The sequence below is a fragment of the Eptesicus fuscus genome, chromosome 2, assembly GCF_027574615.1.
Source record: "Eptesicus fuscus isolate TK198812 chromosome 2, DD_ASM_mEF_20220401, whole genome shotgun sequence".
Lineage (NCBI taxonomy): Eukaryota > Metazoa > Chordata > Mammalia > Chiroptera > Vespertilionidae > Eptesicus > Eptesicus fuscus.
In genome coordinates, this window is record NC_072474.1 from 30,462,448 (window position 1) to 30,480,057 (window position 17,610).

Sequence of the window (17,610 nt, forward strand, 5' to 3'; positions counted from 1 at the left end):
TTTAAAACTATTAATATGCTACTATTAAATTTTTTTGAAAATTGAAAAGGCTTTCTGAAACAATCTTAAAACATCTGGCCTCTTTGGGGTCAGGGTGGAAGGAAGAGGCAACAGACCACACCTCAGCCCGGCTTCCATCCTTTTGCACTGTCAAAGAGCAGCCAACACAATGAAGTAAAAATGTGATTGCAGTCATCGCTGTTTCTCATATATGGGATACAGAATTCCAGGCATACACTTAACCTAATAAATTTTAAAATGTATTTTGTAAGCACTGAGAAACATTCCTATATGATATTAATTCCATATTCACACTTAGATAACCATTAAGATTGGATGCCGCCCTAGCTGGTTTTGCTCAGTGGATAGAACGTCGACCTGTGGACTGAAGCTCCTGCGTTTGATTCCAGTCAAGGGCACATGCCTGGGTTGCAGGCTCGATCTTCAGTAGTGGGCGTGCAGGAGGCAGCCGATCAATGATTCTCTCTCATCATTGATGTTTCTATCTCTACCCCTCTCCCTTCCTCTCTTAAATTAATAATACATATTTAAAAAAAAAAAAAAAAGATTGGATGCCTAGCTGATTCCATGCAGTGAGATGGCCATGCCAGAATCTCCAGGGTTTTTTCCCCCTATTTGTTTAAAATAGGGAACTTCGTGTTTTTTTTTTAAAACATATTTTATTGATCTTTTACAGAGGGGAAGGGAGAGGGACAGAGAGCTAGAAACATCGATGAGAGAGAAACATTGACCAGCTGCCTCCTGCACACCCCCTACTGGGGATGTGCCCGCAACCAAGGTTCATGCCCTTGACCGGAATCGAACCTGGGATCTTTCAGTCCGCGGGCCGATGCTCTATCCACTGAGCCAAACCAGTTTCGGCATGTTTTTTTATTACAACAATAATATATATAGAATGGTGGGCAGAAGTAGTTTGACAGTTATGAGTGTGCAAAAGTTTACTCTTTTTTTTTTAATATATATTTTTTACTGATTTCAGAGAGGAGGGGAAGGGGGAGAAAGAGATAGAAACATCAATGATGAGAGAATCATTGACTGGCTGCCTCCTGCACACCCTACACTGGGGACCGAGACCGCAACCCAGCCATGTGCCCTTGACCAGAATTAAACCTGGGACCCTTCAGTCCACAGGCCGACGCTCTGTCCACTAAGCCAAACCAGCTAGGGCAAAAGTTTACTCTTGCATTATTATTGTATATTTGTCTTCTTTCCATATGAACAACTGTAAACTTTTGCCCACCCCTGTAATTTCCAAAAAGACTACAGAACAATAAATAAATAAATAAATAATAAATAAATAAATAAACATTCTCAACAATTTCATGTATAACTCTTGAGTTTTAGATAAACTTTTAAGTAAAATACATATAGCGTGGTTCAGTGGTTGAACATCAATCTATGAACCAGGAGTTAGGGTTCAATTCCTGTTCAGGGCATGAGCCCAGGTTGTGGGCTAGATTCCCGGTGTGGGGTGTGCAAGAGGCCACTGATCAATGATTCTCTATCATCATTGGTGTATTGATGTTTCGCTCTCTCTCCCTCTCAGAAATCAATAAAAGAAAGTATTTATATAATAAAAACCTAAGCAACCATTATGGAAGAATGACCAGTCACTTCTGATGCACACTGACCACCAGGGGGCAAATGTTCAATGCAGGAGCTGCCCCCTGGTGGTCAGTGTGCTCCCACCATGGGAGTGCGGCTCAGCCAGAAGCCAGGCTCACGGCTGGCAAGCGCAGTGGCAGTGGTGGGAACCTCTCCCGCCTCCAAGGCAGCGCTGAGGAGCAGTGAGCTGAGCGGTAAGGAGCGAGGGGTCCTGGACTGCAAGAGGATGTCCGACTGCTGGCTTAGGCCCAATCCCCACAGGGAGCAGGCCTAAGCCAGCAGGCAGACATCCCCCAAGGGCTCCCAGACTGCAAGAGGGCGCAGGCTGAGCTGAGGGACCCCCCCCTCCGAGTGCACGAATTTCGTGTACCGGGCCTCTAGTGTGTGTGTATAATTTTTTTTTTTTATGAAAAAGAGTAGAAAAAATGATAGTGCATTCTTATCCAACAGCAGTAAGACAAACTTCCCTAATTTAAATTGCAAAACAAATGACAGAAGTGTTTGTCACTGCCCTGGCTGGTATGTTCATTTGGTTGGAGTGTTTCTGTACACCAAAAGGTTGTGGGTTCCATTCCCAGTCAGGGCACATACTTAGGTTTTGGGTTCGATCCCCAGTTGGGGTACATCTGGGAAGCAACCGATAAATGTTTCTCTCCCTCTCTCTAAAATCAAACATATCCTCGGGTGATGATTTAAAGGAGTGTATGTCACTAATATACTAAGAAATTCTATTTCAATGAAAAAAAGATAAGTCAGTTTTAAAAATGGGCAGTGAATTAGTAGTCAATTGTCCTTTTTATCCATTATATTATTAAAGATTAAAGACAGACAAAGTTGCCTGGCTGGTGGGTTTGAGCATCTACCTATGAACCAAGGGTTCAACTCCCATCAGGGCACATGCTCGGGTTGCAGGCTTGACCCCCAATAGTGGGGCATGCAGGAGGCAGCTGATCATTCTTGTAATTGATGTTTCTATTCCTCTCTCTCTGAAATCAATAAAAACAAACAAAAAAAATTAATGGTTTAAATGGTAAATACTTTTTTAAAAAGACACAGTAGGAAGAATCAATCTCATACACTGTTAGTGCAAGTTTACCATCTTTTTGAGTGATTTGGCAGTGCCTATTAAATTTCAAAATATATAGAGTTTGAGTCATTTCCACTTCTAATAGTCTAGTCTACAGAGGTACTCATACTACAAAGACTTGTCCAAGGATGCTCATTCAAGATCATCATGTGACCTTTCAGAGCAATTCAGGTAGAGAGACCTAAAAGCTTTCAGAGAAGAACATCACAAAGTTTCAGAAATAAAAATGGCTTCAAACCAAGGAGAGAGGAGGACTAAGGAAAGCCATTGTGCTGACACCGATCTTGAACTTCCAGCCTCCACAACTGTGTGAAAATAAATGTTGTTTAAGCCCCCAAGTCGGTGCCATTTTGTTATAGCACCCTAGCAAACTAAATACACTTTAAGGAGACCAACCAACTACTTAGCAAGTTGACCACAATGCTCATCCCAGAAGGAGCAGCCATTTGTTTTGACAGGAATAGGCACATGTTCAGGATTTATGGATATAGATTTGCCTTTCCTGCTCATGATGTTTGATGTACAGGTGTCCTGTATCGCTGTGTCAGCAAGGGAGCCATTTTACAACGAAGGAGGTTGGGAGTGGGCACATGATCGTGGAAATTTGGTCAGAACAGACCAGTAGAGCTGTCAGCCTGACAGTGCAGGGGAACACCCTTTAAAGGAACAACTAAAGCACTAGCTCATAGGCAAAGTCCCCCAGTATGCCACATACACTAAGTCCATGACTTACTTGTCTGTGCTGCTGGGTTAGGTAGAAGCCAGAGTTTCCCTGCTGGGAAACTGTTCTGGTCTCTGCAACTCTGGCTTCCCCAGGTTGACAGTTTTGATTTCCAAAAGGGGGGATGTTTTCACCAGCGTAGGCAGAAAGAGTCCCACTGAAATGTCATCTGGGCACTTTGGCCAGGAGACAGCATGCAGAGAGGAGTCAGTGTTGGCAGGAGTAATCGACCCTGATCATTGCTGTTACACACCCTGATCATTGCTATTACACAAGGCAAGGAGAAATGTTTGGTACCCAAGTGGTCTGGTTGGGTGCCTCTTGCCTAATGTTATGGTCTTACAGACAGGTTTAGCAGCCACAGTCTGAAAAGGGCATAAAAACCAGGGGCTCAGACCTCCTGCAGAAAGGGTCTGGGTGGTGCCACTAGGTAAGCCACTGAGGACTAATAGTGGTGCTAGTTGAAGGTGAGAGAAATATAGAACAGTGGAGGAGGAAGACAGTGAGGATCAATGGAGGCCTTGCAGTGGCAATAAGGGCTGTAATTTGTCTTGTCCCTCCTCTCTGATTTTTCTCTAGGAAAAGAGTCCCTTTCTCCTCCCCCCGCCCCCACCTCCCAAATCCAGGAGGAGCTGTTCCTCAAATTTATACCAAGAAGTGAATTTAAGGGTACAAGAAGTGGACTATAATTGCCATGGTTTGAATATTTGTGTACTGCCAAAATGCATGTTGGAATCTTTACTCTGAGCATGATGGGATTAAGGTGGAGCTGTTAGGAGGTGATTAGATCATGAGGGTGGAGCCCTCTTTAATGGCATTAATGCTCTTATAAACCAGATCCCACAGAGCTCCCAGGCCCCTACCACCTTGTGAATATATGAGAACAGAAGTTGATTGCAGACTTTCAGCTCCAGAACTGTGAGAAATAAATCTGTTGATAAGTTACCTGATAGATCCTCCCTTCCCCCAACTGATGGACAGAGTATGACGTAAACTCCACCTGCAGCCGGACATTCCTGAACACCTTATATGGACTGTACATTGAACCACCAATCAGCACCTGCCATATACCCTAAGCCCCCGATTCCTAATTCCCTAGGCCCCTAACCATGTACCTTACATGAAACCACCAATCAGCATGTGCTGAGTGCCCTAAGCCCTGTCCCCTCTTTTCCTCCCCTTAAAAGGCACTCTCACCCCGGCACTCTCTCTCTCTCTCTCCCTTTCCTCCTCTGGAAGGCGGCCGGCAGGGTGATCGCCAATAAAGCCTGTGTCCTGGTATCCCATGGTCTCCAGCCCTCTGTTTCATCTTTCATTACCCAGTTTATGTACAGTGGAACCTCAGTTCTTGAACCTAATTCATTCCGGAAGGCTGTTCGAGAAGCAATTTGTTTGAAAACCAAGTCTTTATTGCCACTAGAAATAATGTTAAGTTGAATGAATCCATTCTGGACCCCCAAATGATTCCCTTTTTTCACCTTTCTCATATACACAGTATATGTCTAATGTACTGTTTACTCTATAAATAAATAATTCTTTTCTTAAATTCATCAAACCACCCCCTCCTAGCCTTAAGTGAATTTTTCAGGGGCTGGGTGGGTGGGTCAGTGAGAAATGATTAACCAAAGAACTTATATGCATATATGCATAACCCAGGGACACAGACAATAAGGTAGTGAAGGCCTGGGGTGGGCTAGAGGGGTCACTGGGGGGGGGGAAGGGGAACATCTATAATACTTTCAACAATGAAGTTAATTTTAAAAAAAATTTTTTCATATATCACTGCCTCTGAAATGCCCTCACCAGCTAAATGCTAATCTTTTTAGCCAATCAACAACCGTTTTCTACCCATTCAATTGCCTGTGGTTATTGTTTTGTGAGCACTTTCACACCCTTAGCAACATTAGCACTCTGGATGGCCTCTTTATGTTTTAAAATTGTGCTAATTGTCACTAGCAACAAAAGCATTCTCTCTTTTGTTTGTTGCCTAAGAGCTGCAGTATCAGCTTGAAAGGGCTGTCAGGTCGAAAACTGGAGACATTTTTCCTGTGAACAACTTGGTAGAGAACCGAATTGTTTGAGAAGGCAGACATTAGAGAAATGAGTTTTGACTATATTCTGTCATGGCAGCCCAAACAGACTAAGATAGTAGGGAATATTGTAATGCTCGGCTTAGATCCCCTCAGGACTGAAGGACTCCCGCCTTCCTTGGCATTGCCTCTGCTGCAGAAAGCACCTTTGCCAATGATTACACACCCTTTCCAGGAAAGCCTTCACACAATGAGGGCTTACGTTATATTTTTTACCAACACAGGAATATAAAGGTCAGCTGCCTAGTTTCATCTCCGGGAACTACTGAAGGGCCATCCAGCTTCAGCTCCTATGGGACTGGCTGAAGTCCTCCTTGAATGTGTACCGAAAGAAAAGGAAAAACAAAAACAACAAAGAAAACGAAAGTGCTTTGCAAGCTCTTTCCCTTGATCAGGCGGTGGTACCAGAAGCACTCCTTAGTAAACCTCCTGCCGTTTGAATTTCATCTCAGAACTGGCTTTCTGGGGAACTGAACCTGTGACATATCATCATGTAGGGGAATGTCCTTGTTTGGGGAAGAACTATTTCTGGGTTAAATGCCATGAAGTGTGCAAGTATTTTCAAATTGTTCTGGAAGAAGGTATTCGTATGTGTATGCAACACAGTACATGGCAAAATGTTAACAACTGATGAATGTAGGCCAAGTGTATACCTATTTATAGTTTTTCTGTAGGTTTGAAATTTCCCAAAATATAATGTTAAGGGGTTAAAGCACACACATGCAAATGAAGAGGAGTCCAATGTAGAGCTATAAAAGGAAGCTCCAGAAGAATAGACTGAACAGCAAGAGAGGGGTGTATTCTGAAATTCAAGGTACCAGAGTTTCAAAATTAAGATAGTGTTCAACATTATCAAATAATTACAAAATGGTCAAGTAAGGCGAGGACTAAAATGGCCCACCCATACATTTAGTATCCAAAAGGTCCCTGGTAATCTTGGGGTCAGAAAGGTCAATGAAAAAAAAATGTTATAGGCCCCTGCCACCTAGCACCTTGCTCCTTCTCTACAGATGGTCATTTAGTTGAAGTACCATATTTTCAGTTATATTATGTGTTTTTTAAAACATATTTTTATTGATTTCAGAGAGGAAAGGAGAGGGAGAGAGAGATAGAAACATCAATGATGAGAGCGAATCATTGATTGGCTGCCTCTTGCATACCCCTTACTGGGGATTGAGCCTGAAACCCGGGCATGTGCCCTTGACTGGAATCAAACCGGGGACCCTTCAGTCCGCAGGCTGACGTTCTATCCACTGAGCAAAACCGGCTAGGGCTATTGAGTTTTTAAGACTTAAAAAAAAAAAAAGAACATTTCATATATATGAAATGTTGAAGGTCTTGAAATAGTCCCTGTAGGGGTAATGTAAAGCCACTCGGATATTCACAATTTATTGGGAGAGGCATATAAACTCAAATACTTAATGCACTGTGATAGGTATGAGAATAGAAAAACTGAGAATACAGAGGAAAGAATAAGGGGAAAGGAAGGAGCTTGTAGGGAACACACACACACACACACACACACACACACACACATTTACTCTGCATATTTAAGAAACAGGGTAAATGAGCCATTACAACCTGTCTTAACCATGGGATTAGTTTGCTTGCAAATTAAAACTTTAAAAATGTATTCCCAATATTTAAAAATCGAGGCACTTATCACAAAATCCCAATGTCTGGCAAATTGGAAAGATCTGGTAACACTCGGCTGAGGCTGGGAGAAGGCTCTGGTGTAGGCAAAAGTTCCCCATACCCTCTGCCAGCTCCATGGATTTAAGGTACTTGTTATTGACCTTGATTAGATTTCTGATGCCCCATAAATTTTGCACTAAGTCCAGTGCCTAACTCGTCTCACCCTAGTCCCCACCCTACTTGTTAAGGGCTCGGGATGGCATGCTAAACAGCTTGGGCATGATTTAATCTATACAATGGTAAAAAGCTCAGGTTTTGTTTTCTTTGTTTTCTTTGTTTTCTTTGAGCAGAGGCATGACGGATGAGATCCGCGTTTGGGGGAGCACTTAGGTCCCCACGCCCCAAATCCCGCCCCTTGACACCGAACCACTCGGTTTCCCACTTCTCTCTAACACTCGCATTTTCACTTCATTCCTGATTTTTGCCCCTAAACCACTGACGGTCCCCTCTCCCTTCCTGTCCAAGTGAGCACCCACCCCGCACCCGGAAGGCCCAAGCACCTGCCTCTTCGGCTGCATCTTCCACCTGCGCTCGGCAACGACGTTCCCCACAGCTTCCCAGTCTCGAGAGTCGATACCGATAGCATCGCTCTGCTCCAACGGGGCGGAGCTTCCTCATCGGTGCGCTCAGCATTCGGCTAGTGCTGCCTAGCCCCGGCCACCTTCCAGCGGGAGGCGGAGCGAGTCCAAAATGGCGGCTCTCAGGCTGGCGCGCTCCGTGCTGCTGAGGTTTTGAGGTGGTCGCCAGGGGTCGGGGGGAACGATTTCCCCGCCGCAGGGGCCCTAGAGGATGAATCGGGGGCTCTGCTAAGGTTAGGCGGTGGCGGTGGAGAGAAGTGGCAGCAAGTGCTGCGGTGGAGTCCACGGAGCGGGATGTGCGAGAGTTACTCCAGGTCGTTGTTGAGGGTCTCGGTGGCGCAGATCTGCCAGGCGCTGGGCTGGGACTCCGTGCAACTCAGCGCCTGCCACCTCCTCACGGACGTACTGCAGCGCTACCTGCAGCAGTTGGGACGGGGCTGCCACCGGTACTCTGAGCTCTGTGAGTACCGGGCTGGGTGCGGGAGGGCTGCCTCTGGACAGTCACCGGTGACACCTCCCGTCTCCCCATCGCTATCCCAGCATCTCCGAGGGGCTCGTGTCCTTCACCCCCTACCCCGAGTTCGGGGATCTTCTTGGTCCCTGACGCCCCTCCACTTCCACTGCCCCTGGAAACTCTAGTCATCCTTCTGGTGCCTCTTCCTTGTCCGCTAACTTCCCGCCTCCGGCCGGGAGCCCTGTGTCGGCTCCCAGCTCCACACCCTCTCGCTCGCCTCTGATCTGAAACGCGCGTGGGTCTTGCTCACGGTCTCCTGTTTGGCTGCGTGCAGAAACCACCTCCAGAATGTCTTACCGCCCCTTTTACTTTGGTTCTTGCCCTGCCTTGCCTGCAAACTACAACTAGTTGTCACAGGCGCTCCGTCTGCCGGCCGCTTCGTGCGAGGCTGGCCATTCTTCAGCTCCCCACACGTACTGGTTGACAGCTCAGCTCCGTTAGGGACACTGCCTCTCCTTTCCGTGTCTGCTCATTTCATAGGCAGCATCTCGACTTACTCTTTCCCGAGGCCAGCGTTGTCCGTTTCGCTGAGATGAACTTCCACCGACATGAACACGCACCCATTGATTTCCTCCTTCATCTTTTTTTTTTTTTGTCAGTGGTTATCAAAGTGTGGTGGGGGATTATAGACAATTTCCAAGGTTCCCCAGGTAATTTGAGACACAGTACTTTTGGCTTGTAAGTGAATGCCTGAAAGTGTCTTCAGCTGGGAGGTACCTAATATTTTGGGATATTTCATAGAAGCTGCACATCATCTCCTTGACGTGATGGTTTTGTTTGGAGAGGGAACTACCCCTTATTTAAATTTCAGATCCTTACTTTTAAGGCAGTAAACTGGAGAACTGGGTGAAGTGTTTCATAGGAAATTTTGTTTTGTTCAAGTGACTCCTAGACTGAAAAATTGAGACCCAGGGATACACTTTACTTCTTAGTCCCAAGTTCCATTGCAGCTTCCATAGTGCTGCCAAAATATTTATCCATAACACAAATCTGGTCGTGTCATTCTTAAAAGTATTTTAGTTGTTTACAGGCTGAAAACATAAACTCTTAAACAATACACAGTTCCTTTCGCGGGCATTTTTCTTACCTTCTGCTATCCTGCCATCCTATTTGCAATCAATGCTGAGCTGTCTTACCTGCCTTTTCTGAAACATTTTAATCTATCCATTCCTATGTGCATGCTGTTTCCTAGAGTGTTCTTCACCCCCTGGTCCACCAGTAGTACTACTTATATTTTGAGATTCACTTATCACATTTGCTTTAGGAAACTCATGTTATCTTCTCTCATAAGTCTGTGCATATTTCTGTTATGTTATTTAACACCTTGGTTTGTAATCATGTGTGTTTAACCCTCACCTTGTCCTATCTCCTCTCCAGTAAGCAAATTTATAATGTTTGTATTCTGTAACCTAGCATGCTAGGCCCCCAGGAACTATTTGTTGAATAAATGAATGAACTGATAACCCACTACCATAATAGCTATGTAACTTTTGAGTTTTAAAAGTGTGTATATTTTTGAATGTTTGATTTCACTGATACTTCTAATCTAAATTTGAAACTGCTCATAGCTCTTATTCATGGCTATCTTGAAAGTACACCACCAGCACACTTCTTGGCTTTTGCTTCTTTTCCTCCCCTTCTTCCCTCCCACCATTTCATGATCCTTGAGAATATTGTTATGGTTATGCATAGTCCAGATTATATTTTTGCTACCAATTTCCCTAAATAAGGACAGATGTACTATACCTTTAGGTTATCAGAATATCCCCTGATTACATAGTTACCTTTGCTGCCTTATACAACTGAAACAGAATATGTGCTGGCACTCCAAGTAACCAGGTATTCCAGAGTCATTAAGTGATTTTTGTTATGAATTAATGTGAACCCCTTTCCTAGTTGCTCAGTTTCTGTAGTTGATTTTCTTGCTTTCAGTGGGAATGCAATTATCAGATTCATTAGTCTCCATTGTGGTTTGGTGACTTTTAAAAATGCCAATTTTTGGTATACTTATTCGTTACAGACTTTTTTTAAGATTCTTTTTTCTTTACTATACTTACTTTAACCTTGAATTCTGTAACCTCAAATTACTACTATACAATCTTATATTCGATGCCTTTAAATCTTTTTTGTCTTTTTGACAAACACTTATTGAGCACCATTTATGAACTAAGCACTATGCTAGGCTTTGGAGACATTAAATTACTTAGGCACAATCCCTGCCCATAGGTTTGGACGTGGCTGTCAAAATGTCAACAACAACAAACTGATGGTATTTATTCCTTTTTTAAAAAATGCTCTCAAGTTAAAGCAAGCATCAGAAGTTACTATAAATTCAACAAATAATGCATTTTTAGATTTCCCTAAGGCAATGATTTGTCAAAGCATACATGGGCTGTATATGTTGTATTATGTATAAAATATGTATGAACTGAAATCAGATGCTAAATATTTCAGAATGACTCTTAGCACTAGTACTATAATTTTTGTTTGTTAATCCTTACCTGAGGATATTTTTTTCCTTTGCTTCTCGGAGAGAAGGAAGGGGAGAGAGAGAGACACACACACACGCACATCTACTAGTTGCCTCCTGCATTCACCCCACCTAGGGATGGGGAACAAACCTGAAACCCAGGTACATGTCCTTGACTGGGAATTGAACCCTTCTCCCTCTGGTGCGTGGGCCAACACTCTAACCGCTGAGCAACACCAGCTAGGGCAGTAATACTATAATATTTGCATAATGTAGGCAGTAAATACAAAAGGAATAAAGTAAAGGAGAGGTGGTTGTGGGCTATGGATTCTGGGGCAGGATTACTTCACAGAAAAGATGACATTTGAGTTGAACTATGAAGTATGGTTGTCTAGGAGGAGAGCATGCCAGGTTAGAGAAAAGCATAAACTAAGATACCCAAGTGGAATTAAACATGATAAAAGTACTAGTGAGGTGGCCTGCTTGACATATTTAGCCAGTTGAAACATTTTAGAGGAAAATGTTAAACAGAGTGAAATCAGGTTAGGGAGGAACTTAAAAGACAGAGAAATTAAAGTGTGGTAGAAATCACTGCATACTCCTAAGGAGGGGAACAGTGCGATGAAAGTGATATTTTAAGAATATTGTGCTGTCAGTCAAGTGCAAGAAAGACTCAAGTTGGGAGAACTTGAAACTATACTGAGATAGTGATTTTAGGAATAGACAGAAAAAATTCTGAAATCCAGGGCCCAAGGAGAATTTCACCCCCTTAAACTGTTAACAGTTGGATATCCTTCCAGAGCTTTCCTCATGTTTGTGGGCAAGCATATATCTAATTTTTACAAACTTTAAATTATTCTTTTTCATTTTATAGCATGATTTAATTTCGGACTTAGATGTTTGAAGTAATCATAGGTGATTTCAGTGAGAAAACAAAATTCTTAGGGTATTGGAACTCAGAAATTGAAATTTTCATAGAAGCTTTGAAAGATGTAGAGAGACCTTAAGTTCTGCTAAGCGTAGGCATAGGAGAAACTTATTTTTCTAAAGAGTATCTCACTATACCTAATTTGTATTCTTTTTATCTGTATCTCTTAAACATGGTGTCTTTTAATTACATTAAAAATTTTTTATATGTAAATTACCTTTATGATCTAAGTTCTTTCTCTAAATTTCCTTGGATTTAAAATGATTCAGCAAGCAATGAATGCATGAATAAGTAGAGCAACAAATCAATATCTCTCTCCCTCCCTTCCCCCCCCTTCTCTAAAATAAATTAAAAAAAATTTGATTCAGCAGTATAATTCATTCAACAAGTATTTATTTTTTAATATATTTTTTATTGTTGATAGTATTATAGATATCTCCCATTTCCCCCTCTTTTTCCCCCAAGTTCTTTGGTTTATCTCTTCTTGTCCCCCCAACTCCACATCGAGGTATGTCAGTCTGTTCCATGTCTCCATGCTTAGGGTTTTATTTTGTTGGTTAATTCATTTTGCTCATTAGATTCCACAAATAAGTGAGATCATGTGATATTTGTCTTTCTCAGTTTGGCTTATTTCACTTAGCATAATATTTTCCAGATCCATTCATGCTGTCCCAAAGGGTGAGAGATCCCTCTTTTCATAGCTGCATAGTACTCCATAGTGTGAATGTCCCACAGCTTTTTCCACAGGTACTTATTGGGTGCCAACTATGTGCTAATCATTGTCGTAGGGATGACTAAGATGCATCCCTAAGAGATGCATCATTGAATAATAGAGAAAATGTAATGGTCATTACTTAAGTCAGCACAGCATTCTAGTTATCTAATAAAAAATAATAATATTTATTGGGCATTTAATTTGTGTCAGCCACTGTTCCCTAAACTTTGTTCAATACCAGCTGATTGTTAGTATGAATTGTCTGTGGTATTATGGTTGGTTGTCAGATCATATTTAAAATTGATTTTAAAAATCGGCTTTCTAGCCCTGGCCAGTGTGGCTCAGTAGCTTGGGCATCATCCTGTGTACCGAAGGGTTGCTGGTTCAATTCCCAGTTGGGGCCCATGCCCAGGTTGCAGGCTCAATCCTCAGTCAGGGGCATGCAGGAAGTAGCTGGTTGATGTTCCACTCTCACATCGATGTATCTTTCTCCCTCTCCCTTCTTCCCTTACTCTAAAAAAATCAATAAAGATATTATTTTAAAAGAGAATCAACTTTCTAATATATATTTTAATATGTTTTTATTGATTTCAGAGAGTGGAAGGGAAAGGAAGAGAGAGAGAGAAATAATCAATGATGTGAGAGAATCATCGATTGGCTACCTCCTGCATGCCCCCCACTGGGGATCGAGCCCGAAACCTGGGCATGTTCCCTGACGGGGAATTGAACCATGACCTCCTGGTTCATAGGTTGACACTCAACCACTGAGCCACACCAGTCAGGCAACTCTCTAATATTTAAATAATACGTTAAAATTTATTCAATTCTTTCTGACAGCTAGGTCTTGAATATGTAACATACTTGATTCTGATACATATTTAGCTAATATTTTTTTCTTAATATGTTTTAAATATTCATGGGATTTTCTTAAAATAATTTGCTTTGCTTTTGACTTTGTTTCAGATGGCCGAACAGACCCAATTTTGGATGATGTTGGTGAAGCTTTCCAACTTATGGGGGTTAGTCTTAATGAACTAGAAGACTATATTCACAATATTGAACCTGTTACTTTCCCACATCAAATTCCTTCATTTCCTGTTAGTAAGAACAATGTACTCCAATTTCCTCAACCTGGAAGTAAAGATGCAGAGGAAAGAAAAGAATACATTCCTGATTACATGCCACCCATTGTGTCTTCTCAAGAAGGTTTGTGATGTTTTTGTTTCTTACTCATATATATATTTTAATGGGTTTTTAATCTTCTTAGTTTTCCTAACTGAGTTATGTAGAATGCCATACTAATTTATAAATTCTAGAAATGCAATAAAAATATTTTAATACTAGAGGCCTGGTGCACGGGTGTGGTCCCTAGGCCTGGCCGGGGATTGAAGCGCGAGCTTCTGGTGTGGAAGGGCAGGTCCCAGCTGACTTCTGGGCCCTGGGTAGCACCTGGGTCCCCGGGCCTCCGCGTGCCCCGCTCCGCCTGAGTCACAGCTCCCGAGTCCCTACACGAAGATGCAGTGAGTGCGGCCGGATGCCTCACTGGGCTGCCCAGCGGCACCACACGGAAGCCAGGCAGGCAACGCACTCTCTTCCAGCCAGCCTTGCAGACCGGCTCCTGCGCAAACCCACAGGGAGCCCGACCGGCTGCTGTGGTCCCGGCGGCTGCGGCCTGGCTCACCCAGAGGCCGTGAGGGTGCGGGGTGGGCTCCTTGCAGGTGCCCAGCACCTGAGTGCCCGCTGCCAGTGCTGCGTCGCCAACTCCCACCATGTTCTGCACCGCCCCCTGGTGGTCAGCACACGTCATAGTGAGCAGTCAAACGACTGCCTGAGGGGACAATTTGAATATTAGGCTTTTATTATATAGGATTATTTACAAATTATCCTAACGTTTAAGTTAACAAACTTGCAGCTGGCATCACCAGGTAGACATGTGGTATAATCAAGGTTAAGTCTGATGAGGCACTTAATTCCTTTGTAAATTTTATGAAGGGAGAACAGAACATGACCACAAAAAAGCCTTATTTGAGAACTAGAGGCCTGGTACACGAATTCTTGCACGGGTGGGGTCCCCTTGGCCTGGCCAGCAATCAGGGCCAATGGGGGCCAGCTGGCCGGGAGGAGGAACTGCGGGAGGTTGGCCAGCCAGCCCCAAGGCCGATGGGGGCTGGCCAGCCTGGGGGAAAGACCATGGGAGGTTGGCTATGGGAGCGCACTGACCACCAGGGTACAGCTCCTGCATTGAGTGTCTGCCCCCTGATGGTCAGTGCGCATCATAGCTACCAGCCGGCTATCTGGTCATCTGGTTGCTTAGGCTTTTATATATATAGATGGGATATTTAAGTAAATAGAAAGCCTTTGAAGCAGAAAAATTGGGGTAGCTCTTCTCCCGCTTTTTAGTAATGTGAGTTGTATGTTCCTGGGACATTTATTAATATTTTACAGATTTACATCCATTTTTTAATGATATGTAGACATGTTTGGTTGTATATAATTTTTTATTATAAAATAATAGCTAATCAGGCATATTAACTACATATTCCCCTCACCCAGCTTCTTTGTAACTGCCTAAAATTCTTATTCTTTCCCACCTTTGAGTTTATTAATATTTGCAGCCTTTATTGCCCTTGAGGAAATCTTACTGTTTATAATCCCCTATGTAAAGTCATTCTTTCAAAACCATTATTCCCTAATGTCATTGTTTTTTATCTTGGAGACTTATGTTTGTTAGGACTTCTCTCAGCATATATTTACTTCATTTTTTAAAAATCTTTTTAAAAATATTTTTTTACTGATTTCAGAGAGGAAGGTAGAGGGAGCGAGAGATAGAAACATCAATGATGAGAGAGAATCACTGATCAGCTGCCTCCTACAATGCCCCCTATTGAGGGATCAAGCTCACAATCTGGTCACAACCAGGCCAACACTCTGTTCACTGAGCCAATCCAGCTAGGGCAATATACTTACTTTAAAAACATAACAAATGCATTTCAATATCAACGTTATCAAAGGAAGGTTTCTTGGTCAGAGGCCTGATTGAAAAGAACTGACATTTTCCCTTATGGACAAGTCATGAATGTCAAGTAGGCCTGGAATTCCTTCTTTGCTGTTGTCATTAAATGTAATTTATTAAGCTTCCTAGGCATTTTATAAGGGTCATACTAAATATTAATTCATGATATGTCCTCCTGTGCTTTGAAAATAGTCTTTGTGTGGCTCTGAAATTTTTAGGTGGGAGGCATTTAGAAATACACAAAATTTGGATTTGTGCTAAGGAAACTTAAGGCATTGTATATAGGAGAAAGACACTAATATGTGAATAACTGGCACATCAGTAGTTCTCAGAATGATAGTTGATTATGAGTTTTCTATCAGTGAAGTAGACAGTGGTAAAAATGTAATGACCACACTTATGCACGTTATCAAATGGCATGTGATTGTGCCAGAGCTACTATCTTCATTTAAAAAATTTCAGCTCAGCCCAGCCATGTTCAGCCAACCTATGAACCAGGAGGTTATGGTTGGATTCCCATCAGGGCACTTGCCTGGGTTGTGGGCTCAATCCCCAGTAGTGGGCATACAGGAGGCAGCTAATCAATGATTCTCATCATTGATATTTCTCTCTCTCTTCCCCTCCTCCTTCCTCTCTGAAATTAAGAAAAAAGAGAGAGAGAGAAAAGAAATTTGTTTAAAAAAATTTTTTTTCAGCCCATTTTCTCTTTGCCTTTTGGAGCTTTCTAAATCTAACTATTTTATAATTTGCATATCTTTCTGTCTTGTATTATACCTTCTATTTAATAGTTAAGCTGATTTTTTTCTGGCCTCTTTAATAATTTGGACTCAGATGGACATTTAATCTAAATCCTTGATTTGTGTATAGGCTTATGTTTGGTTCATACATAACCGTAATTTATTTATTTAGAGAGTTATTTTATAAACTAGTGGCCCGGTGCACAAAATTCGCGCACATTAAAAGGGGATTAATTAGAGGAAATAATTTAATATTGCTATTTGCCCTTTCTCTATAATAGAAGCGTCAGAGATGAAAGAAAATGAGTAAAAAGATGAAAACTTTCCTCCTGTCAGAGTCTGGGGCTCACCACAGGACCCAGAGTCAAGTCCCCGCCCACCCACATGAACCTCAAAATCATGTGAGGCCCAGACCCAGCCGACCCCTGCCCCCATTGGGCTAGATCCAGACCTGGCCAGTCCCACCCTTGTCAAGCCCCTCCAGGCAGGGGACGTAGCCTCAGGTCCCCTGGCCTGGCACCAGGACAGGGGGCGTGGCCTGAGTTCCCCCAGCCCAGACCGGGGCGGGGGGCATGCCTTGAGGTCCCCCGTCAAGCCTCACCAGGTGGGGTACATGGCCTGAGATTCTCTGTCAAGCCCCGCTAGGAGGGGGGCATGGCCTGAGGTCCCCCATCAAGCCCTGCCAGGCGGGGGTGTGTGGCCTCAGGTCCCCCAGCCCAGCTCTGGAGGGGGGCACAGCCTCAGGTCCTCCATCAAGCCCCACCAGTAGCAGGGTGCAGCCTCAGGTCCCCCGTCAGGCCCTGCTGGGTGGGGGGGCGTGGCCTGAGTTCACCCAACCAGCACTAGGGGTGCACCTTGAGGTCCCCCGTCAAGCCCCACTGGGTGGGGAGCACAGCCTGAGGTCCCCTGTCAAGCCCCGCCAGGCAGGGGGGTGCAGCCTCAGGTTCTCTGGCCCGGTGCTGGGGTGGGGGGTGTGGCCGGAGGTGCCCTGGCCTGGTACCAGGGTGGGGGGCGCAGGCTGAAGTCCCCTGTGCAAGTCCCACCTGGTGGGGGGCGCGGCCTGAGGTCCCCCGGCCTGGCACTGAGGGGGAGGAGCAGCCTGAGATCCCTTAGCCCAGCACCAGGATGGGAAGTGCACCTTGAGGTCCTCCATCAAGCCCTGCCGGGCGGGGGCGTGGCCTCAGGTCCCCTGGCCTGGCGCTGGGGCAGGGGGCAAGGCCTGAGGTCCCCGTCAAGCCCCACCAGGTGGGAGGGCGTGGCCTGAGGTCCCCCAGCCTGGTACCACGGCGGGAGGCACAGCCTGAGGGCCCTGTCAAGCCCTACCGGGCAGGGGGGGTACGGTCTGAGGTCCCCGGCCTGTTGCTGGGGTGGGGGGCGTGGCCTGAGGTCCCCCAGCCTGATGCCAGGGCAGGAGGCATGGCCTGAGGTCCCTTGTC

At 44.2% G+C, this 17,610-nt stretch overlaps 1 protein-coding gene across 1 annotated transcript in view; it reads left to right on the top strand.

Moving 5' to 3' along the window:
- The first annotated feature begins 7,878 nt into the window (after positions 1-7,878).
- The window catches only part of TAF3 (TATA-box binding protein associated factor 3), a 199,710-nt gene continuing 189,978 nt past the window's right edge, over positions 7,879-17,610 (top strand). Inside the window, exons 1-2 of the mRNA XM_008155374.3 lie at positions 7,879-8,257; positions 13,388-13,630. Coding sequence (XP_008153596.2) covers positions 8,092-8,257; positions 13,388-13,630 — 409 coding nt within the window. The 5' untranslated portion in view covers positions 7,879-8,091. The remainder of the gene's footprint in view (positions 8,258-13,387; positions 13,631-17,610) is intronic.